General features: G+C 42.7%; 1 protein-coding gene across 2 annotated transcripts; it reads right to left on the reverse strand.

Moving 5' to 3' along the window:
• Positions 1 to 11,579: 11,579 nt before the first annotated feature.
• cldn19 (claudin 19) lies at positions 11,580 to 24,725 on the reverse strand. 2 transcript variants are annotated; one of them, XM_079295993.1, is made up of 5 exons: positions 23,980 to 24,725; positions 18,435 to 18,599; positions 18,001 to 18,085; positions 16,730 to 16,876; positions 11,580 to 12,520 (listed from the first exon to the last, which is right to left on the reverse strand). In XM_079295993.1, exons 1-5 carry the CDS (start codon positions 24,188 to 24,190, stop codon positions 12,472 to 12,474), a joined length of 657 nt encoding a protein of 218 aa, XP_079152119.1. In that variant the 5' UTR covers positions 24,191 to 24,725; the 3' UTR covers positions 11,580 to 12,471. The 2 variants fall into 2 exon arrangements, with proteins under 2 accessions (XP_079152119.1, XP_079152120.1); XM_079295994.1 differs by having other exon boundaries at positions 11,580 to 13,065.
• Between the last annotated feature and the right edge of the window lie 914 nt (positions 24,726 to 25,639).

A 25,639-nucleotide genomic window follows, 5' to 3' on the forward strand; every position in this document is an offset into this window, starting at 1 on the left:
GAAAACAAAAGATGCACTGCAGGAACACTGGAAATGAAAAGCTTCAAGAAAACACATACTCCTTACCATACACAGTGCCTTTAAAGTGAAAGTTTGACAAATCGTCAAAAGACTGGATGTATGGGAAACAGTTCTCAACTCTACAATAATACCAGACAACCTGATATTGATGTGTAGTTTTTGACTGGCAGACCCCCTCTGGTCAAAGACGTTTGGACTGAGGAGAAGCCCCAGACTGGAAATTGTTGCTTCTCTTAGCGAGTCTCCGATCAAAGGAGGATCGATTCCTCTGACCTTGTTCGAATCAAAGGCAGTGGTGCGGTGGTCCTGTGCAGCTTCGCCCCCCCCCCCCCCCCCTCCAAATGAGGCTCTACACAGCGCTAACTGTGGTAACGATGATGAGGAATCAATAGGCGATTATGAGCCTCTAAGCCGCGTCGTTAGGAGATGGGTGAGGAGGGAGGATTGGGACGAAGCGCGCACCAGATCATGCTAATAATCACAAAAAGATGCAACTGACATATAGAAGGACAAAAACTGCCGATATTCACAAGCACACACACGGCTGACATGTGATCTTGCACACCACACACACTCAAACACACTGCTGACTTGTCGCTGTGGCTCCATGTTCAACTCCCACTACTAATCACTGGCCCAGCAGAAAGTTCAGAAACCAAATCCCTCTTTTTATTAAAGCACATTTATTTATTTATATGACCTGAACCAATCTTTGTAAATAAATAAAAAAAATCACTTTTAATTATTGTGAAACCTATTCACGCTCAATATTACAACGCAGAGAGCTTTCTGGATTCAGTATACATCCCTGAAAGTAATTATGGACATGATTTTTGTTTTTTTTCTCTTATAACAAGTATTCCCAGTGAGGTGTGTGCAGTACAGGAAGACAAACACTGCCCTCTTCAGCCTCCCAGCAGCAGCTCGCCGGCAGCTCGCGCCGAGCTGCTGCTGGCATTACCAATAGCAATCCGTCTGACCGTCTCAATACGGCTCCACTCTCTCTGTCCCCTCCGTCTGTCTCTTTGTCTCTCGCGCTCCCTCCATTTATTTTCTCCCCCCCATACACACACACTCTCTCTCACACACACACACACACACACTGCATTCGTGCATGATCAAGGCCAAAGACACACACTCCCAAGTTTTTCCCGCGTTCCTCTTTTTTGGGAAGTGAGCAGATCGTTTGCGAGTCGGTCCTTGAAGTAAAACATTTCTTCAGAGGTAAGTGTGTTTGTTTCCCATAGTTCCACGCCGCTGTTCATTACCCAGCATGACAGCTGCAAGATTACTACTATGATGTTTCAAGATATTTAAAGAAAGGCTGTTTCACCACAGGAGGAGATCATTTTTAGCAGTTGAAGAATGTTCCTCATTAAAAGATAATGTAACTTCTTTGAAAACATTTGCCTTTAATATTTTTTAGAGTACAGTAACCATCTGAAAGTTATGGAAGTTGTCTCGAGCTCAGGATCGTTTTAATACAATAAATCTGAGTTGGATATCATATTTTATTTATTTTTTGGGCACTTCCTTTTGAGGTGTAAATGTTCTTTCTTGCGTCTGTTTAACCACAGACAGACGTCTGTCTCCTCTCTTGTCAAAATCCTTTTTCGTCACCGTATACTTTGACAAAATGAGCATTTCTTAAAACAATCATTCTAAATCTTGTCACCATAACATTTGTATTTGTTTGTAAAAAGAGTGTACACATTATTTTGGTCCATTTTAGTTTGTTGGTCTTCATGGTGTTTCAATTTTTTCTTATTTTATTACCAGAAAAAGGAATTCTTGGGGTTAAAATGCTGAACCCTTTATTTGTTGTTTTGTTTGAAGTCAATCAGAATCAGAAACCGTTCATTGCCAAGTACGTGACAGTTCATTTCAATAGGATAAGACATAATTTAATAATAAAAATATGAAAATGTATAATAAAATATGATAAACTGTTAAGTGTATAGTTGAAGTAATGAAGTTCATCAGGAATGTAAAAATATCTTCAAGATATTGATTCCTAATGCCGTGTTCACACCAAACTCGTCGATTTTTTGACGCGCGTCGAGATTACATACAAAGTCTATGCACAGACGCGATGGATGCCACGCCGCAAAATCGCCAACGCGCGAGTTGAAATTTTTCAACTTCTGCGAAATAATCGCGTGACGCTGTGGCGCGATAGCCTATCAGCGTTGAGTTGCTCCTCCTGTCATCACTGGCTTCCTGCCGTTGTTGAATCAGGAAATAAATCCTGTAGCCGTCTGTGTTCACCCAGAGCTCTACGATACCTCATATCAACAGAGATCGGACCAAACTATGTGTATACATGTGTGCGTGTAAACCATACGGTACAAACAATGAACAGACGCTGCCGTATTTACGTCTACATGACGTTATTGAGTGCTGGTGGAGCTGCTACGATGTTAGCGTAGCCTAGCACCGATCCATCAGAGCTACATTGAGAAGACCAGTAACCTACAAATCGGTATCATTACGTAGTTATTTCGGAGTCCCTTTTTGTCGGAGAAGACAAGTACAAATCGGCATCATTATGTAGTTATTTCGGAGTCCCTTTTTGTCGGTTTATTGCCGTTGAATCACAGCCAAATCAGTTTATTTTGTGTTCCTACAGCTGTAGTAAACAGCGACCGGTGGCTTGCTAGACACAGTGAATACAGCTCGATACAATCCACGGAGCTCCTCTGAACAATATTATGAACCAGACATTACGGCGTTTGGCATTCCGATGTTTGAGGGACTTCCACAACACGTACAAAGCAGCAATTGTCCTTATTCCTTTCACGGTTGACAGCGGAAAGAAATGGCGGCCAGGTGAACGGCTTCCAGTCGATAAACCACGGCCCCTCTCCGGCACTACGCGATTTTGCAGCGTTTGGTGTGAACACGACCGGCGGCGCGTTGGACGCGATTTTGCGGCGCGTCAATAAATCGACGCGTTTGGTGTGAACGCAGCAGAAACTGGACTCAACTCTAATTAAAGGTTCACCATGTGTACGTTTTTAATTGCAGAATGTAGAGTTCTAAATTAGACTAAAACTCACGCATTCAGAGAAGTAAGAGGCCTTTACAGTTTACACAGTGTGGGGGGGTTGTTCAGTACTGTTAATGTGCACGTCAATATCATTTTTCTGTGCTGTTATTTTTGTCACAAATACTTTCCCACAGATACTATGCTGCAAAAAAAGCTTTTTAAATTTTTTTTTCAAAACAAGGTTGATTTTTCTGAGCTCTCGCACCTCAATAAAAAGGCATCAACCAATCACGTTGTGCGGCATGGGGTTGGGTTGGGCCTATATCTATGAAAAAACAAGACGGAGGCTCCGTAATTTAAACCAAGCGGTCAAACTATTGCCCCAAATCCACTCCTTCCGTTCTTATACCTTTCAGAATAAAAGCGACAGGCGTAAAATCTTCCCATGTGAGTGTTTCGCATTTTTCGTGTAGTTTATTCGTCACGAATCACAGTGTGTAAAGGCCTTCAATCCCAAACTTGTGATGTCATCAAGTATAAAGTCTGGTGATTCAAAGACAATGAATGGGAGGCTGATTTTTATTTGTATTTTATCTAAACCAAATGAGCTTTATTTTATTGTATAGTTTTCAGTTGTGAAACATAAAATGTACCGATATACTCAGAACATTTCCCTGGGTGCTCTAGTGTCATCTATAACAGTGGTTCTCAACTGGTCTGGCTGCGGGACCCACCATCACCCCTTAATGACAAGCTGCGACCCAAATCGAGGACAATGTTCAACTTCTCAAATGTATTTAATGAAAAGATGGTGCAGTTTGATCCTGAGCTGAAAATGTCCTCTGCAGTCGTAGTGTAGGGAGCTCTCTTGTGCAGAGAAATTGTGTTCCTGTAAGTCCCTGTCCCACACATGTGTCACCTAAACGAGCAAAACTGCTTTGTTTGTTATGTCTATGTTTGCCATTTGTAATGCAAAATGACCACTTGCCTGAATTCGAGCTGTGGTCTGTTGTTTGATGTCATCCGACATGTCTTCAATTCGCCTACTTATAGTGTCATTTGACAGAGGAATAGTTTTCAGTTTATCCCCTGCTGATATAGCATTACAACAAGGCATTAACGCCAAATAATTGGCGTTTGGATAATTGGAGTGTGAATAGACGGCACTCCGCTGCATAAAAAATCCCCTTCAAAATAAAAGCACAGGATTTTTTATTTATTTTTTGCCATGCAATGGCCCACTTTTGGGTCGCGACCCACCAGTTGAGAATCACTGATCTATAACATATTTCCTAATGCATTGTCTTTGGAGCAGCTCCAGGCTTTATACTTGATGACGTCACAAATTTGAGTTTCAGCACTCCAGTTTTTGGATTCGAGAGAGAGTTGTTCATGCTCACTAAATAAAAGCACAGGACCATTTCAGTACATTTTGCTGATAATTCTGTACTTTTCCTGAAGTAACAGATCTGAACACGTCTTCCACCGCTTGTGTCGACACGTGCCACGAGTGTACGGCTCATTATCTCCGTTTGAAAGTCATTAATTCAGAGACGCTCTGCGACTGAACTCAAACACAATCCTGTCTGGAAAAATCAGCTGCACTTGTTCAGCGTTTCTTGCCAAAGTCACTTCCGATATTTTTCATGAACTAAAATAAGCCGCCAATTGTTCCAGCAGCAGCGGACTGAAAGGACAGGATGAACAGAGGACAGATGAGGTCCTGGGGCTGCTGATAGCGCTGACGAGCCCGCTGCTGCTAATCGCTGCTGCTGGAAAGGACTGTGGGAGGGTAGGAAACACGTCTACACACACGCGCACACACACACACACACACACACACACACACACGCACACACACACACACACACAACTTCTCATCTGCAAACACTGCTAATCCTGGTATGGTGACAGCGTGTAGAGCAACCACTAGGCTGCACTACTGTGCAGTCCATCTGTAAAGAGTGTATTTTAGACATTATTCATGTTTTTTTAATTTATTTAAAATGCCTTATTATTACTACTTACTCATGATTATGCCCATGTTAGCATAACCAGGCATTTCCCACTGTTCCAATGTGTCTCCTGGTCCAGCAAGGGGCTGAAGATCAGCTGACCTCTGTGGGTCTGAGCACCTGCTGCTGAGGCCTGCTGGGGGAGTGTGTCCTGAGGACGTGTGATGTGTCTGTGTCTTACATGGAGCCAGGCATTACATGCCAGGTACAGAGACACATCCACGCCAATCACGTTATCCAAGGCCCCTCCCTCAAATGCATTATTATTATTATTATTATTGAAAGGTACAATCTGTAATTTAAAGTAAAGCCCCACCAAAATTCAAAATACAGGACTGGAACCTGTATGAATGTGTGAGCAGCATTTAACTGTTGCTAGTTTACAGTATAACAAGTCATCTAAATGTCTAAATTGTACATCATTAAATATTCCTAGTCACAATCCACCAATGTTATACACAATATTAAAACCAAAAAACCAAAACCAAAAAAAAGCTTCAAAGAGTAAAAAACTGAATGAAAGTACTGACATTGATATCTAAAAATATATTTGTATATATTTATACAATATATATACTTTCATTACATTTGACTCAAGCTGTTAAACATTTTCAAAAATTGTAAAAATGACAAAGTAAATTTTATATGGGTGAATTTTAAGTGAATTGTATTACTTTTTTAGATTTTCTTTAAGGTTTATTTTAATACAAGAGACAAGTAGAAAATATTGATACAAAAGCACATTTTCATTTTACAAAAAAAATGTTATTTGTTCTTCAGAACACATGTAGAAAAATACAAAGCAGACACAATGTTGCAATAAAAAATACCATAAAAAGAGAAAAAAATACCATAAAAAGAAAAGCATCTGATCACTCTTGACTACATGACTGATCCCTCTTTATAAACTCATTTGTCTCTATTTTAAAAGGAAATTATCTGTTTTGCAAGAGAATAAGCATCCATTTTTCCAATTCCATTCCAAGTCTGATCTAAATGTTTTTTCTCCTGTTTATGACTAAAGAATAGATGAAAAAAAAGGTTTTGCCAGGACAATCTTTATAAGTTACTTAAAAAATGTAATGAGTGAAACAGGTAAGGAAAAAAGTTTTAATCATTGTAACATTTACATTGCCATTGGATCATTTAAAGTTCCTTTAAAAATAAATTGCCAGGTGAAAAGGTGTTTTTGTTGCAATACTCATTTGGGCCTGAAGTGCCCCATAATCTAAACGCATTCATGTTTTCTTCCCGGTGAGCTTGAATTTCTCCATGCACAACCCAAGGCACATTGTGTGTTAGCAAGATATGTCAACGAAAACATCTGGAAGAAAACATGAATGCTTTCAGTCCTATTTAGAACAAGTGGTGCACTTCAGCCTCTTTGTGGCCCAAACGAGTACTACAACAACAAACATACACACAAAATCACTTGCCACACTGCCTGCTAACACAGAAAAGTTGGAAAATTGATCCTTGCAAAAGGACATTGGTGGAAAAAGGTTTTGAAGGAACTTAGAAAGATTATTCTTTTTCCTCACTTGCCCTTCAGGGCTTCCGTAGTTAATTGTTCTCTGAAGTTCTATACCCAAACAGAGAATGTACTGTAATGTGTGCTGCAATTGGAGACCCAGCTTTCAGTCTGGTGTGTTTTTCTTGTCCCTCCTTCCCACAGCTGATGTCCTGGCTATGAGAGCAGCGTCGGTGGGGATGTGTGTTCTATCCGTGGTCTCCGTCCTGATCATGATGCCCGGCCTGAGGGGCACCACGTTGGTCCGCAGCGCGCTGGCTCGGGGCAGGCTGCTGCAGGTCTCTAGCGCCCTCTGTCTGTGCGGAGGTCCGTACTGCGGCTCCTCACTCATGACAAAAACAGCCGTAATCAAATCCAGCCTGAAGCAGTTTGTTGGGTTGTGTGGTTCCTGCACAGTGGGTGACTACTTCGGATTCATATCATTCTCTGGTTCAACACATGTCCGCACGACTTCATTATCTACACTTTAACAGATGTTACCCTGAACTTCTGACTCGTGTATCGGTTTGAAAATATGTGTGTGTGTGTGTGTGTATGTGTGTGTGTCTGTGGGCATTTTAGGTGCGTGTGGTGCAGCTGACCTTCTGTGGTATGGGGTCCACCCCACCACTTACACCAGATACAGACAAGAAGTAGGTGTCATTGCACAACACTTATATTATATGAGTTTTTTTTTTTTTTTTTTAATCCAGCCACACCATTTAAAAAATGTTTTTAATCGAGCCATTACCAAACCCATTTCTGTCTTTCCATTTCCAAAAATTGTTTTCTAATGTTGTCTCAGCAAAAATACAGCCAAATTAATTTCCTGTCTAGCAGCCATTAAGCTCACCTGTCGCACTCTTCTGATAAAGAACTTTCATATTTCAATATTTTCACCGCACTGACAATTCTAATTGTATCAGCACTGCGAATCAATGAAATCCAATTTATTGTCTTCCAAGATGCTCGTTATCAACATCAATCCCACAATGCCCACACCAATCGTTGTGGGCATGTTAATTATCTGGCAACATTTTGATAACAATAAACCCTTTTATTTCATGTTTACTGTTCCTCGGCTCCTGAACCTGCTGTGTGTGTGTGTGTGTGTGTGTGTGTGTGTGTGTGTGTGTGTGTGTGTGTGTGTGTGTGTGTGTGTGTGTGTGTGTGTGTGTGTGTGTGTGTGTGTGTGTGTTTCTTTCTGGTAGGAAGAAACAGACGCTTGATGTCCAGCTCAGAAACAAACCTGCCAAGTCAGGCTGAAATAAGTTGAAAGAGCTGCGGTCGAGTTAGAGACTAACTAGATAGCAGGGGGTGGAATTCACCGAGAAAAAAAAAGGTCTCACAGAGCGAGAGGATACGAGCCTGCAGGTGTAATGGTGTTCACTACGTTTTTTTTATAAAATCAAGGTAGAGGTTCTTTTGAAATCGCAAAATCCATTTTTCCTGAAGTTCTAATAAGAGAGAGAAGAAGGAAAAAAATCACAGATAGAAAGTTTTGATGCCTTTAAGGCGTAATGTGCTTGCGTCATTATTTCTGCATCTTTCTTTTTAACAGGTGACTCTGGGGATGCCAGGGATAACGTTTGAGTTTGGACTCTCCTACTGGTTGATGGTGGGAAGTGTGTTCTGCTCTCTTACCTCAGCTGTATTGGCGATCAGGAGTGCGTCTCATATCTGTGATGCCACCTGGACGCAACCGAGACTCGCTCCGGGCCAGGAAGCCGGGACCAATGCTGTCGTGTCACAGCAGTCTACGTCAAACTACAAAACTTACATTTAAAGCTTTTTCAATAAAGTAGCTCCATAAAGTGCTGAAGTCTGCTCTCACTTAACCTCTAAATATGCAGCCCAGCCGCCAGGTATAAATGTCATCATTGTACGCTTCTGCAAATTCTGAAAGTCAGCGAAGGCCATTTGTGTTTTATTAATGGTCGATATGTTGTTGCGTCGTTACGTTGTTGCGTCTTTACGCTGTTGCATCTTTAAGTTGCTGTGTTGTTACGTTACCTTGTTACCATGATGTGTTTTATTAATGGTCGTTACGTTGTTGCGTTACGTTGTTGCGTTACGTTGTTGCGTTACGTTGTTGCGTTACGCTGTTGCGTTACGCTGTTGCGTTACGCTGTTGCGTTACGTTACGTTGCGTTACGTTACGTTGCGTCGCGTTGTTGCGTCGCGTTGCGTCGCCGCGTCGTTGCGTCGCCGCGTCGTTGCGTTGCGATGTTGCGTCGTTACGTTACCTTGTTACCTTGTTACGTTACGTTACGTTGTTACCATGATGTGTTTTCTAAGCTTAGCCAAGTAGTTTAGTTGGCTAAACCTAACTAATTGTTTCATCACATTTACCACGTTGCATTGTGCGTTTCTGCAAGTGTGATATGAGGCTAATATGAGCCGTATTCATGAAACATATCCCGTGGTTTGCAGAAATGTAGACTGTCAACTTTTCGTTCTGGCGACTGGGTTGCAATAAGAATGCCGAGTTTCATTATGAAAACATTTTACTTTGTTGTAATGATGTTTACAGTTTAGCAATAAAATAAATTCCAGAGTTTTCAGTCTGACATTCCTAAATGACCACGATGTCCAAGTCCCAATCAAAGGCATGTCTCACATATCATCTATCATTCAAAGTGCTGAGAGTGGGAAAACACATTCCTGTTTTTACTATCATGGTTTGGTTTCTGCTGCAAGCTTCGGTTCAACGGGTTCATTGTGCATGTAACATTGTTCCCACATATTCATACAGTAATTACAGTGAATGTATATCTTATATCAGTAAACTGTTATCTCTGATGAGAAGAACAAAAATATCTCACAAGGAGCTTGAGCAGGAAGAGACAGATGCTGATACTGTACATGTGTTTAATTAGAGTTGTACGAGTGTGCAAAAAATCACGGTTCATGTGACATGTTTTTGGATAGTTTACATGTTGGAGCAGATGTCCTTGTGGGAGATGTGGGTTTTTTTGCATGACAGTCTTAAACGGTGTGAACGGTCAGCGTTGCTGAACAGACTGTATAGTCATGGGTAGTGTAGGCGCATCCGTACATGTCAGGTGTATGTGAGATTTCACGTCCGTACACCGTTCCCACCACTGTTGTCTTCAGTGTGCGTTTTTCTCAAACTACCTTATTTAAACTCAGTATACAAACTCATGGATAGTCAGTAAAAAGACAGCGGCTTTGAAACGGACTGTATATTTGTACTAAAATAATGTGGCATTGATTTAAAGTTCTTCAAATCATCCACATATTCAAGATCTTCCAATGTTATTTGAAGCTGATTTTCTTAAAGACGTGGTTCATATTTATTCAACCCTATCTTACTAGAAATACCCACATGTCCATATTGAAAGTTATTGCTCGCAGTAATAATTCCATCTCTCCGTACTGGTCGTAAAGAAATCCCTTCCTAACGGGACTCCAATTTAAACACCTGTTCGCACATATGGACTTAAAGTAGCAGACCCTTGTTGTTGTTTCCTGCACAATGTTTTTCCATTGAACTTGGAAATCGGCTATCACATGTTGGGGAAATCAAAATTGACATGATTAGTTGTCCACAGGATATTTACATAAAGTTGAAACATACATAAACTGCCATGTGCAAATAATGTAGAAAACAAGAATTTTAAAACACTGGAACAGGACATAAATGTGTTGTGGAGTTTTGCTGTATGGTCAAACATTGAGAGTGTTGTCGGGTGACTGGGTCGACAAAGACTAACTTTGGAAGGTTTGTTTGATTTGGCTTACCGCTAATCAGACTGCTAAAGCCCCGTATTAGCTTCAGCTGAACTTTGGAATGCATCTTTGCCCAGAATGAAAGTTGTGTATTTTGTCTCCCATCTCTTACCTTGGAATATCTTTGGGCAAGTATTTCTTCATGGCTAGTATAGACAGGTGGAATGATTGCAACAAGCAACTCTTACAATGTACATTTGGCTATGTGTATATTGCATTAAAGGGTAACTTTCATACAATATTCTTCAACGTATTTCCCAATGGTTTTACGTTTAAGTGACTAATAGGGACAAAGAACTGTGAAATTGGTCCAGTGTTGAGGGACAACGCTGAAGACGGCAGCTAAACGTGCTGCAATATAATTGCTCAGGGCAACTCCTCACCGTCAATGTACCTCCACTAACAGTGCTTGTGATCGATATGAAAAAGGCTCAGATTGATATTTTAAGTGTCTGGCAACATTATGAAAGAACCCTCCAATCATGTTTCTCAACCTTTCGCTTTCTGTTTGTAATTGTAACATGTGAATTGCTGGAAGACAATGGTAGAAACGTGAGTGAGAGTTGGCGACAGTAGTGGCGGTGTTGTCAGAGTTTGTAAGCGTAGCTTAGTGTTATCTAAAAAAAAGAAATGTAATGTTACGGCTGAAAAATATAGAGGATATCCACAATGTGGATGCGCCTCGAGTTCACAGAACGAGACTTCTCCGAACAATAACATACATCAAGCTAAAGGTAAAGAAAAAGGTTTTCATTATTTGTAGGGTTCTCTCCATAATGTAGTCGGACACTCAGTGGCAAAAACGAGCACTTTTAGTGGACGGGTAAAGAGTTGTACCGAGAGATTGCTGCCCATTTAGCGGCTGCCGTCTGCAGAGTTCTCCCTCAATACTGGACCAATTTAAATTCCGTTAGTGGTAAGACACAGAAACATGGGGAGAAGGTTGAAAAATACCCAAGTAACCCTTTATATGGGTCTGTAGAAGCTAATCCTTAATTCCAAGCTCGTGATTGAATAAAAGTTTTGCGGCTGAAACTGAAAACAGAAAGAAAAATCAAGCCTTGTTATCAACTGTAGCAGTGGTGAGTCCACCTTTGAGAATGTGCCACAGTCCAGTGGAGCAGAAGTGGAATTCCACGTCTGCAATTATTGAACAATGGGGTGCAAAAGAAATATTTGAGCTGGAAAAACGGAGGGACGAGCAGGGGAAGGTGTGTGTGGGGGGGGGGGAAGTCAGTCGAGGGTGAAAAGTACATGACTCAAATCTCTTGGTTTTTTCATCTCTGTTTGCTTTATTCTAAAAGAAACAGACAGGGGTATACCGTAAATGAGATGATACACAACATTGAGGGGGGTAAATATTAGAGAAATGAATGGCGTGGTAAATAAATGCAGGCTTGAACGCTCAGCCAACGGGCGTTCCTTAGTACAGGAGACAACACACAGTACAGTACATCCTTTAGAGTCCATAAGGCAACGACTCTGTCATGGCATTCACACAAAATCATATTGGCACTTAACGAAACTAAATGAACGCACTGGGTATATCCTCAATCCAGGCTACAAGGAAACAGGCACACAGCTTTAATACAAACAGTGGCACACAAGGCACTATGCTTCAGATCTATCGTACGTATGTCTTTGTTGTTTCATAAGTGGTACTGCAGAGTAGCTTCACAGGCATTTCCAGAAGTCCGACAATAGATTTTTTTTTAAAGGCACACAGAACTGCTGGCAGGGGGAACTATGGACATGCACGTCCTTCAAGATGGGACGGGAGACTATGAAGAATCCATGAAGTCAGAAACAAACGTGTGCTCAAACATGTGTTATAAGGCACTGTAGTAAAACATTATATATGTAGTAAAAAAAAAAAAAAAAGGGAATAGGCTAGGTGGTATATACACCCGGGCATTTTAACATGTTATAGACAACATACCCTGAATGACTGTCTCTCCCAGAGTCAGCAAAACAGACAAACCAGGATATCTAAAAAAAACTCTAAAAACTCCCAAAAATGTCTTTTTTTTCTTTTACAACAAAGACTCTAATTTATGTTGCTGCAATGTGCTTGCCGTTGATAAATTCTTTTTTGTCTGTGTGTCTGTTTTGAAGTCCTCAGGGAGAGGGTTTTGTCTGTAGACAGAATCTAAACCATGGTAAGGCCAGAAGACTCTCCCAAACTACAAGTACTGCTCCCTTTTCTCTGGTGGGGTACTTTTAACATTTGGTCTGCAATTCAAAAGGGAAAAAGAACACGTTTCAGTCAAGGCACAGTTACAGCGCACAAAAGTGAACCCAAAAGACACATATTACAAAAAACACCCAGAGGTCATAGGATATAAGAGAAATCATAATAAATCAGCGCAAAACAAAAACGGTTTCAACTCATTGTTAACGTTTGGCCAACAGCAAGACAAAGGAGGGCGTGGGAGGTGTAGTAGAGGGTTCACATGGAAACGGAGGAGGCCACCTCATTTCTTAAATAGAAGGTCTTAATCATCGTCCTTTAGGAGTCCATATTTACAGAAAAGGCTCAGGACGTAGGGGACAACAATGGGAGAAGACAATGCATCTTGGTTCCCACTAAGGTGCAGATGTAGTAATGAAGAAAGGGGAGTATTCTACTGCAAGAGGTCCAAATTTAGGGTCAAAGAGAAAAACGGGGGGAGGGGAAAAAAGGGGGGAAGACAGACGTTGGACAGTCGGGACAGTCCTCGATAAAAGGGCGGGGGGCTGATCAGTCGGGGAAACTAGTTTCACTCAACAACTCTGCCCTGAATTAGAGGAGAGAAGAAGACAGTGAGAGGAGAACAGGAGGAACAGGAGGGGAAAGAAGACACATCAAGACTGCTCAGATTCTCACAGCAGCTATGAAGTGTTAGAAAGAAAGCAGAGGCGCGTGATGATTATACAGATGTTAGCAGAAGAAAAGGGGATGGGAAGTCAATGAGAAGGAGCACGGGAGGTGATGCTACATTAGGCTTATAATGATGGACTGGCTGATGCAGGGGACACTCTTGCAGAGTTCGATGAGAAAATTAATACCAATCTCTATATCTTTATGGCAAATATGAAGCTCGAGCCACCAGAGCAAACTAGCTAGCTTGGCTAAGTTAGCTTAGTTTATCAAGAGCAGGGGAGAAAGCAACTAGCTGTGCCCAAAAGTAACAAAATCTACCGGCCAGTGCTGTAATATATAATAAATAATATAATGTCTCATTTGTTATGTTTTTTGTTGTTGTTGTTGTTGTCTTCAGACAGAGCCAGGCTAGCTGTTCCTTCTGTTTCCATTCTGAATGATATGCTAAGCTAACCGTCCCCCTGCTTTTAGCTTAATATCTAACAGACAGATAAGAGAGAGGCATCGATCTTCTCATCTAACTTCCGGCAAAAAAAACAACCAAATAAGCATACTTCCTGAAATTTCAAATCATTACTTTAAATGTATATTTTCATTTATTTTAACATAGCATTACAGGTAGTTTTTTTTAATCAGACTTGTTGAGCAATCCCTATTCAAAGCGCAGCTGCTAATGACAAACAAGTAACGCCTGACATCCCCTATTATTTAAAGGGAACAAGGAATTTTCTATAGGCCCACCACCCCCCACCCCAATCTGTCCAAGCACTCCACAGAGCACTCCACAAACAAGTGTCTACTAAGAAGAGAGGCCGTATGACAGGGAAACGGGGGGACTGGGAGCGTTTCTAAGAAAAGTTAATGGCTTTATTATCTGGAACAGTGATGGACCGGCTCTTTTAGAAACTCAAGAGCCAATTTAGGCCGACTGTTGAGTTTTACAGCCTCTACTGTGGAGGCACATTTTTAAAAACGTTGCAGACATCTATTGTAATGCATCCTTGTGGAGTAGTCAGTGGTTTGCAATGACACGTGTAGATCTACTGCAGTGAAGTTAAACATGACATTCATACTATTCATAAGTCTGTTTTAAACATGCTAGCTTATAGTCTATTGCAAAGTAATGAAACTGTGGTGTCTTATCGCTTATGATCCCCAGTGAGATTAATACCTGTGTGGGAAGTACATGAGTTAACTTATATCTTAGACATTGGTTTGGTTATACAAGAGAATAGGAGATGAAGGTGTGTGTGATTGTGGAATGATGGTGTTAGTAGATGGAGCATGGTGTTTCTCTTAGTGTAGAGTCAAATGGTGGAATGACCATTAACAGCATTCATTTCAGTCAAACTAAGAAGACAACTTTTTTACTCACAATTCACCTCCACTAATGCATGCAGTTCAGGTTGTGTCTTCATGCACAGCCCTCATCAATTGGTTGTTGTGTAAAACGGGACCACGTAAGAACTAGCTTCTTTTAAAGTGAGGAAGTTCGTCAGCGGTTGAAAAATGGCTGCCCGAGCCCTTACTTACATGGGACGCTGAACCCAGCTGCTTCTTTTTTGTCACTGTGGTTAGTTTATTCACATGTAGGTTTCTCTTTATCAGGCCGTAGCCACTGAGATCATTTCCTCTTGAGTAGTTCTGGAGTTCTGGAGTAGTTTAACAACTGGAGGGAGTTTACAGTCAACAATTAAAAACTCCTTTAACCTGTTCTCACTCCCAACTCTTCAAATACCAATGTTCGGGCAGTGCCCCCGAACATCTGATACTGACGCATCGAGGCACCCTTTAGCGTCCGTGAGACACTCGGCACTAGGCTTTCAACTTCGACGAAACTGACGTAGTATTGAGAGCAAGAAAGTCCGCGTTGGGCGAGTCGGAGGGGAGGTTTAATGGGTCAAACAAAACAGGACTTTCCCCCAAGGGACCGCTGTTTGTGTTCCGTGTGAAACCAAGTCAACTTGACTTATTTTATCAGGGTTTTGCCACGTAACTTAGGAACCAATGCCTGTTACGTGACAACCACAGTTTTTGTAGTAACAAACATAACCAGGGGGCAACCTCCGGTTCGGAAAAGTGATGCCAATGAGGAAGTGCCTTAAGCATTCTCACTACTGACCATCAGGATACCACTCCCCTGGTTGCAAAAAGATTGTATAGAAGTCTATGAGAAAATTACTCTACTTCTCACTTGATTTTTTACCTCAGTAAACATTGTAGAGATGAGTTTATGGTCTCAATCTCTAGTTTCAAGTCTTCTTCAATACAGCATGATGTTCATTTAGTAAATGATGGTCCATTTAGAGTCAAATTGACCAAAAAGCAGAGTATGCTTTAGGGCGGGGCTAGCATGTGATTAACAGGTCGCTACCAGTGCCGTATACTACGTCTCCGCGCCACTCCAATCGTGGTCAAGTTCGCTCACTGGTTGCAAAATAAGAAAATGGCGAAGGCCGAAATATAAGACGGCGATAGCCAAAATAGAGTCTATGTACTTAACCCAAACCAAGATCTTTGCCTAAGCCTAGCCAAGTAGTTATGTTGCGTAAGTAAACCTACGTTGGACGTTTATTTTGAAAAGAGACTGTATGCATGTAACAAGCGGAAAACTGTACGTTTTCTGTGAACATGGGAGTTTATTTTGAAAACCTCCAAAACGTATGATAGAGGGGAACCTATAGAGCGTTTTAATTTGAAGCGTAGGGCTACTGCTGAGCGTCAGTATTTGACGAGTTGGGACTGAGAGCATGTTGACTTGGTGGATATTTTACAGGGCGATTCCAGACTTTCTTTTAACTCAGTGAGGAGGGGCTTAGACCTCTGTATGTCTAAAATTCTGACTACGGCCCTGGTCCCCATAACTGGAGAGTTGCACCACAGTACAACAGCAGCTATGCTGATAGTTTGAGCAGGAGAAGCTTTAGTACAGTGAATGTGTGGGCTGTACCTTTACACAACATAACTGCACCAGTGGAGTGTGAGTACACAAAGCAACATGGAGACAAAGCACAGCTGCAGCTCCAGCCAGGAAGCATAGGACATGCTAATAAATAAAGTTCACTTTTGCAGTATTTCTAGCTCCATGTCCATTGTTTCTGGGTATCTGCTGTGACACACTTTACATTATGCCTTTAGATGTTTTGATCAGTTTCCCTTTCATTTTTATTTTAAAGTGGGTGACTCATAGTGTTGTGATTTTGGGGGTCAGATTAAAGCTGCACCACTAATTTCAAGTAGATTTAACAAATGACATTGAGGCATTTGAGAGGTTTCCAGTCACAATTGCAAGCTTTGTATCATCATATAAGTAAGCTGGATGATTGCTCGCAAATGATTTATGAAAGTTTGTAGTTTGTTTAGCCACCAAAATACATCCTACCGGTGCTTGTGTGAGCACCTGTGTCTGCAGAGTGTAAGTGCTACATGTGTAGTACTTACACATGTAGCATGTGTGTTTGATAGTCTTTTTGTTTTGTTTTATAATTTGAGGAAAAAGGGAGGGGGGGGGTGGTGCCAAGCGTGTCCGATGCTCTCTGTTTGGGTGGCTGCTGGAAGGGGGTGGGGTTTACACGTACTCCCTGGTTGTGGAAGGCTGTGATTGGCGGTAATACTGCTGCCCTCGCATCTCCTCTTTAGAGCAGGAGCAGCACAGCAAGGAGCCGCCCAGGACCGTCAGACTGGCCGCCGCCCAGCCCACGAACAGGGCCGAGCCGAACTCATACCTGTGCAAGTTAGAGAGACAGAGGACAGGTGTACAGGATGGCTGCGAGTGTACAAGGGTTTACTGGTTTTACTTCTTTCCGAGATGTTATAATCATTAGCTCCGACTCATTGGAAAGTCAAAAGCAATCCAAGAAATATCAAAGAACATCAAGCACGGCATGTAAAATGAATAATAATCAAAATAATCTTGTATATTAATTATTAGTTTTACTTATGAATGCACTTTTCTGATTCTTAAACTGCACATGATTACTATAGTGAGAGTATAATACTGCCCCAACCGCCAATCACTATTAGCTTGTCAAAAATTGGATTTTAATGGGATTTATTTGAATGTAAAAACAACTTGTTGCATATCCAGCTTCAGACAAAATATGAGGCTCTACTTCAATGCTGTTACTGGATGTAAACACTCAACAGATCCGCATTACTTTGGAGGCAGACGCCTTCCCTTTCTGTCAGCGTCTCTAACCTCTGCACAGCCTCTTCTCAGCAGCGATTCAAACCGACATCACTCACTTTGTCCCGTTCGATGGGAAATTACTCTAATGAAGTGGAACGTGTTAATCTGTCTTTAGTCTAATGTGCCTCACACTTTTGGTTATTTAGAACGACAGTTTTTAATGAAGGGGTTTCTTTTTGTTCCTGGGCTCAATCGTTCCTGGGATTATTTCATATGAGATGAATTCAATGTTGTGTTTACATGATGGTATCCAGTATTCCATAGACTTAAACGGAGGTTAACGCAGTAGATTGTGTCGCGTTAATCCTGTGACAAAAACCACCAAATAGACGGTTTGATGGTTCATTTAAAGATTATGTCAATAAACTGGCGACATTTGCCCACTGCCTCAAAATACACATACACAGTCGACTGTATGCGCAAAAATGTCATTTTGTATAAGCCAATATACATAATAATGACGGTAAGAATTTGATATGGCACATTCATGCGTCCATCAATTTTGAAATGTTGCATGAATGTAAATGAATCATTTACAAGGTTGCAATGCTCTCTGAGAGCATTTTAGGGGCCACGACACTCAGATCAGAGGAAAGGACAACTAGAAGTATTTCATCTTGCATTTATGAAGTTGAGTCTGTCAGCGGTTCCTTCACATACCTGGCGTTGGGCGGTGTGTTTGGGTTGAAGAACAGATAGGACACCTGAGCGGCATACCAGGACACGGACACCAGTGTACATAGGCCTGTGGAGGGAGAACAGATGCATAAGCCTGGCAAGCATTCACTGGAGCTACAACAACTCACAAACGAACTGTGGGGAAACCTCATTTGGTCAATCCCCCCCCCCCCCCCCCTGGGCTTGTGGTTTATGTCTGTGGTCAGCCACTAATGCCTCTAAAATGTCCCTGTTTACAGCAGGGACTCGTAATTACAGAGAAGACCCCCCCCCCCCCCCCCCCCCAGTGAGAGATTCAGGCTAGAAAAACACCACTTTTGCTAACTGCGCTGGTTGTGGGAGATGCTGCTGTATTTCTATATCATTATTGGTTGCAAATCAAACAGAGCGTTAACAGAACACAGCAGAAGTCCCACCCGCGAGCAGGAAGAGAGCTCCTCCGATCACGGCGATGCGGGTCTTGGTGACCGGGTTGTTGTCCCCCACCTTGGTGCACTTCATGCCCACCACGCTGACGATGATGCCGATGAAGCCCAGCAGCACGGACACCACCATGAGGGCTCGACATGTCTGGATGTGGACTGGATAAAGAAGAGGGATGAGGGGGGGAGGCAGAGGGGGGCACAGAGTGGCGATACAATTAGAAGATATGGAAGAAAGGGAGGGGGGAGGGGGAGAGGGGGAGAAAGTGGTGAGGGGAAATATCTTTTTAGTCCATCGCTTGAAATAAAGTGCACATTTCTGGACATTAAAAGTGACGATTATGAGGGAATGATGCTGCACACGCAACGTGGGGTTGATGGGAGACCACATGCTTCTCTGGCAGGAAGCTCATCCACTGCTGTCCTGTTCAGCAGGGTCATTCCTGCCTTGTTCGTTTCCAGAGGTCACTTTGTTTTTTTTAAACGATCCTGTATATCTTCCCCGGATAATTCTACTGTGGTTTTGCCTTCTTCAAAAATCCAATGTGCCTCAGCACCCACATAACTCAGTGGGAGGAACATATTTACACATTATTCACACACACACACACACATACATATGTGCAAATGCACGATATCTGCACACTCACACACAATATCTGTAGGTGGAATAGACACAGATGAAACAGACAACTCTCTCTCTCTCTTTCACTCACACACACACACACACACACACACAGAGAGGAGCTGTAGGAGGGCCTGCTTTACATGTTTCACACAGTGGGATTAGTGTGGCTTTGTCACAAAGCAAGATTGTTTTCACGGGGCTGTCGCCAGGGCAATCAGACTTTGCTGAGGCAACGCGCAGCGCTTCATGATACTGTCAAAGTACCGGTGGAGTGTTGTCTTATTTGCAACTAGCGAGGGGATTGTTGATGCCCCAGCGGCGGAAGTAAACACGCAAAGTCTCGTATATCCTGATTCTGATAGCCGACAAAGCTGACAAATAATTAAAAGGAAACACAACAGAGCCTTTCGTGCAGGTTTAACAGCCAAGGTCTTTGGCATTACCTCTGAATAACAATGACTTGAAGTGTAAGCCAGTGTTTGTACATCGCAGGAGAAAGGCAAGTTTCAAATTACACCAAAGCCACAAACACAACGTTAATGAATAGACTTAACCAGATAAAGAAAACAATACAATCGTTTGAAGAAGAGAAAATATGTCCACTCGTTTTTTTCCAGAGCTTTCAACTCCATTTCATGTTCTTCAAAGCTTTGTTGAAAAAAGAGTGAAGCTTTAAGGTTGTTTTTTAGTTTTTTCGTCAAACTATTGTTTCCAAAGTTAAGAAAGAACTTTACCTTCAATTAGATTGAGTAGATTCAAATCAATAGAAATATTACATTTATCCTGAGCTTTCAATCACGTTTCACTGCTTTCAAAACTCTGGGAAATAGCCATTAAGAAGCTTGAGCAATTGTTTTATTTTGTCAAAACTACTGTTTCCAAAGTCAAGAATGAACTTTTGTGCTCCACTGGAATATAATTGTTTGACAAAGAAACAATCAAACACAAATGAAGCCTCACATTTAGCTAGTAAGTGACCCTTGAGTTAAGACTTTATATTTCAAAGGTCAAGAATTATTGTCACACTCAAACACAATAGTTTGAATTCAAAGAAAAACTTAACTCAAGGTCCATTTGCTGACTTTTTTCAGAGCTTTCAACAGCATCTCAGTCTTCAAAGTTCTAGAAAAGCATTGTTTGCAACAGTAGAATGAGAATAGAATAGAGGAGAATACAATACAATCGAATTTACGAGTCTGAAAATACTTCAGCTTTTCATCGTCAAAGCTTTTGGGGGGTAAAAGCTGGCAATCGGACCTGTTTGTGAAATGACTATTTCCAAAGTTAAGAACAGAAACTCATGCTGAATTAGAATATAACAGAATGTGACTTCATGTGTGAGGAAAACAGTCACTTCAAAAAGAGCTCTAGGGCAACAGCCTGAGCAGGAACCTGAAGTCCTCGTTTGTCATTGTGACAGAAATACACACACCATCATTCATGGTGCAGCATTGAAGTAGCAGAAGCTGATCTGAAGGGACTTATGATTGGGGGGGGGGGGGGTGGTGGAACAATCTTTGAAGTCTGATTTATGGCTCTGGAGCTCCCTTTGATGGATTCTCTGGATAGTCTTCAACAGAGAGAGGTTTGATTTTCTGTTCTTTCATCCACTCTTGAGCATTCCTCTTTTTATTTCTGAGGGCGTGCGGGGGGGGGGGGGGGGGTTCAGGCCGGTGCTCTGACCGGTTTCAGTTGGTGACGAACCAGAGGGACGTTCAGGGGCCTTTGGGGTAAAGGAAAGGCTAAAAGCAGGGAGGGAGGGACGCTGGCTCACCCACTAGGCCATCGCTCTCTCTCTCTCTCTCTCTCTCTCTCTCTCTCTCTCTCTCTCTCTCTCTCTCTCTCTCTCTCTCTCTCTCTCTCTCTCTCTCTCTCTCTCTCTCTCTCTCTCTCTCTCTCTCTCTCTCTCTCTCTCTCTCTCTCTCTCTCTCTCTCGTCCAAGGTCAGCAGTGCCAGCCACAAGCTTTCAATGAGTATGTGTGCTGGCTGGTGTGTGTATATGTAGGCACTGTAAGGTCCCATTGTGAGGTCACTTGTGACTCTGTTGTACGTAATATCAGTTTGCCCACTCACTAACAACTATGCAACTTTCACTCATATCTGACAAGCGCAGTCCTATGTTACCTCAGGGGCAGAGATGTTTATTCCTGATTGTATTACCGCACTTCATTCTCTGTTCACAGACAGAACAATGTGTCACGGTAGGTATACATACATACATACATACATGGATGAATCCTGTATGTGTATGCTGGCAAGTCGTACTGTTGTTGCTATAAGGTCAACAAAATGCACCACATCGTTTAACTTTGTAATCTGTGAACATGTTTTATATTTGGTCATTTAAAAAGGCCTTTCTGGGGACAGGCATTGGGAATTAGCATTCACTATAAATGCTGTGATACGTTGAATTGGATAATTCTTGTGCAATTTTCTCTGTTGTATTCGTCCGCATCAAATAAAGATGAAATTAATGAAATAAGAGTGGAATAGACGGCTGTTCATCGTCCACTCGGCTGTTCATCGTCCACTCTGTGGCCACAGACACGTCACTCTCGCTCTTCTGGACTTGAAGAAATCAACTTCACACAATATATTTGCCATTTGTTGACCTGTTCAACCCTAACCCATCACAAGTACCTTCCCATGAAAAAGTGAGTGCGTCCTACTAACAAGTATAATGTGTGTATCACAGCCTGGTGTATCTTCTTCCTCTGTGCCATAGAGCTCCATTGTTGTCCAAAACATTATTACTTTTTTTTGCAAAAACTATCAAAAACACATCAATGAGCCACACTGTTGCATTGGGTGACATTTTGCTTCATTACAATGAACCCTCACACTGTTTGTTTCTGAATCAGTCCCACAAACGCTCGCTAGAGCACCAAATGTGTATTAATCAAAGAAAGATTTGCTAAAAACTACAGTGCCCAGCTGTTTTTTAGGGAAATTGCTGCTCTCATTTAAAAAATTGGTGAATTTCTTTTATTTATTTCTATTGTTTTGATTCAAGTCTTCTGTTGGAACGAATGCGCTTGGACCCACAGACAGCGTAGGAAAGTTAGAAAGTATTGGGAGGCGGACAAACACATTGTTGTTTTAGGTCTTTTTGTAGGATTTGTTGACCATAAAAAACATGCACTTATCCATGAATAAATGACAATTCACGGGAAGTTGAGCTGACTTGGCTCTTGGGCAATATTTTATTCACCCTAACACTAAAGCGAATACAAGGTTTATTATGTTATTGTGTGTTTCCGGTTCTGAAGAGCTGTCCTTTCAGCACCACCATCCTCCGCACTCTTCTGAAAATAAAAAAAACATCCTTCTATCAACCCGAAACATCATCTCCTTTTTTGAGCAAAACAAAACTCTGCAAACCCGCAGAGCAGATCCAACACTTTCTTCCGCTGCGGCTGCTTGGCCGCATCAGTGGAGCGCAGCCACAGTCTGGTGAACAATTACACCCTCCATCACATGCTGCCCCCGCTGAGAAAAGTAGCCAGGGAGGAGAGTTCCTTCAGGACTCAAACCAGCGCTAGTGTTGGATCAAACCAAAGGCCCCCTCGGCACACATGATCTGCTCCATTTCATAATGTGTCTGAGGAAGCACCTGGATGACCCTGTGATCGATGGAGACTCGCTCGGTCACGACTTGTCTGTGCTGCGTTCACCCAGAGGTACACACAGTATGTTTCACCCCCTTTTAGAAGCATTTCTTCAGTGTTTTGTCTTCAGTCTGAATCTGCACTCACTGGGTGTGTTAGTGGAGAGACGGAACAATGTGCGCGTGTGGGGAAGACGGAGTGCATTGTGGGAATATCTCTGGTGTTTTGGCTCAACAACTGGCCTTTTCTTCTCCAAACAACCCCTATTCATCGGTGGAGGACAATACGTCGTTCTTATCACCGCGATGAGCCAAAGGAGATGGGGGATCGGGTCGTCACACAACACGACGCCACAGAGTGGTTTGTTTTTTTGTCCGACGGCTCACAAAAATGTTTGCAAAGCGTCTCATTTTGTGGCAAGCGTGCCACAGCGGGGAAGTGTAAGCACAGAGAGAAAAAAACAATTGTTTTATGAAAATTACTTGTGACCCAAGCCCCCCCCCCCCCCTGCCCCCACTGTAGTTTTTCATTAGAATCTCTAATAGGATGATTTAAGCAGACAGTAGACGGATGGGTTCCTGTAATCTGCGTGCCATTAATCATGAGTCTCTAAATCCTACTCACAGATTGGAGATGACAGGAAGCTCATATTCTGAGCTAATTTATGTCTGAACCCCACATTCCTGACCCCCACCCTCCCACTCCCTCACAAATAACGCTTTGGAGTTTTTAATTGAACTTGATGATGACTTCGGGAGATTTACAGCTTCTGAATTGTTAGTGTCCCGATCCAGGCGGCGAGGGTTCAGGGACTTTTCTTCCTTCTGTTGTTCTGCTGTTGATTAATAGCTGCAACAGCTGTTGTGATATATCAGTAATACAACACCGTGGATTTAGTTTTTTCCTTTTTGTATCCTCCACAAACTGAGGGGGTTCTCACTGGATCTTTATATTTTGTCATCCTCGCTGATGGAAAGAAAGTCACACAGAGCCGCCTTATTGAAATGTGATTTGTTACAGAAAGCAACGTGAGAATGCAGTGTGAAGTACCATTAAAAGACACTGTTCTTGGTGATGCCTTGCGAGCAGACAATTGCATTTTAACCGTGCGTTTCCATCATCTAGCGAAAGTCACTCCTCAGTGCCCCATCAACACACTAAGATGATATGTATGATGATACTCAAAAACAATATGAGCCTCAGGGAGGAAGCTTCACCAACAACAGTCTCGATGGGAGATCAGAGTGTCAGCCGGTGAAAGTTAGTTTTTTTCGGTCGAGCCACAATCAAACATGGTACTTACTGTCCAGCGAGAGCATGGAGTCAAAGATCTTGCACTGCACCTGTCCTGTGCTCTGCGAGGCGCAGCCCTCGTACAGACCCACGGCGGTGATGATGGCGTCGCCGGCATACGACGACTGCTTCCACTGGGGCAAGGCGGTGGTGGAGATGATGCCGATCCAGCCGCCCAATGCCAGGAAGTAACCCAACAACTGGAGACCTGAGTTGGCCATCCTTTTTCTTTTTTAAATCTCTCTTTTATCTATGTCCCTCTAACTTCTGTCTGTAACTCCCTGTTTTCTGCTCGCGTCAGCTCTTTGTTCCGGGGGTGATCCTGGCGTGTCGCCCTTTCTTTGAGCAGTCCCCGTGGACACACCTGTTTCGATCCTGTCACTCGTTTCACTTTTCTCTATCTGGTCACTCTGAGCATCTACGTTCTGCCTCTCGGCTTTAACTCTCATCTGTGGAACTCCCCCTCTTTCTCCTCGTCTCTTAACTATTTTCTATCTATTTCTTTTTAGCTCTTGATCTTTCCACGTCAGTTGGGACGAGTAGTCGAATGTCTTCCCTCGGGACTTTTCCTGTCGGATTCCTTGATGTCTCTGGGACTTTTCTGGTGGTCAGCGGTTCAGTTCATCAAGCATCGTCGCTGGGCTGCCTCACTCTCTGCATGGCTTCTCTCTCTCTCTCTCTCTCTCTGCTGCTTGCTTACTTTCCCCCCCACTACAATCTTTCCATCTGCTCCTGGCTCAAGTGGCTCAACGAGGGGTAGCAGGAGAAAAAAGAAGAAAAAGGAGAAAAAAAACCGTGAACACAAAAAGTCCTTAACAGGCTGACCACGGAGGGATGGGGTAGAGGGCTCGTCTGTGATTGGGCTCCTCTGTGCTGTAGGAACGCCCACTGGGAGGAAGGGGGTGGGCTGGTCGGGAAAACAAACACTGTTTCAAACAGAGAGGGAAAGAAAAAGATGGGAAAAACAGCAAGTCACAATGACCAGTTAATTAATGGCATTTTCTTGCACAATTTGCTCACATCCGATGACTTTCTATCTGTATCGCTATCATTTAATCAGAAACTTTGACGCCATGCTGTTCCTGGTCTCGGATGCGTTGATCCTTTAAAGGTTTTGCCACCCCCGCTGGAGGTGTGGACGAGGTGGTGGTAAAAGTGCAACAAACACACGTAAATCAGCATCCAAACAATGCCTGGCTGAAAAGGACGTGTCACAGCCAGACAGGCTCTCTGTGAATTATGGGCCTCCGAGGCAAGCCCCCCACACACACACACACACACACACACAAACACACATCACCATGGTGACCGCGACAAATGAAGAGAGAGAAAGAGAGTGTGAGAGCTCACCCGATTGTACATCCTTATGAGCTGCAAATGCAGACACACTCCAGTGTTTGGTGTGTCTTTTGGAGAGCTTTCCCACAGTTTGCGCGCCCCCATCAGCTCTGCTTCAACTCAACTCATTACATTCCCTTCAATTCCCTTCAGACTAACCACATCATTCTATTCTGCCAATTAGACTGTCCACGCACTCGGTCCCAGAGACATGGCCGCTTTCTCACATCTGCAAGAGACATGTCTCACTCCCACCCTGCACACACACACACACACACACACAGCCTGTCTACACAACATGTTCTTGCCTATACTCTCACGGTTGGTCTCAA

The sequence above is a fragment of the Melanostigma gelatinosum genome, assembly GCF_949748355.1.
Source record: "Melanostigma gelatinosum genome assembly, chromosome: 3".
NCBI lineage: Eukaryota > Metazoa > Chordata > Actinopteri > Perciformes > Zoarcidae > Melanostigma > Melanostigma gelatinosum.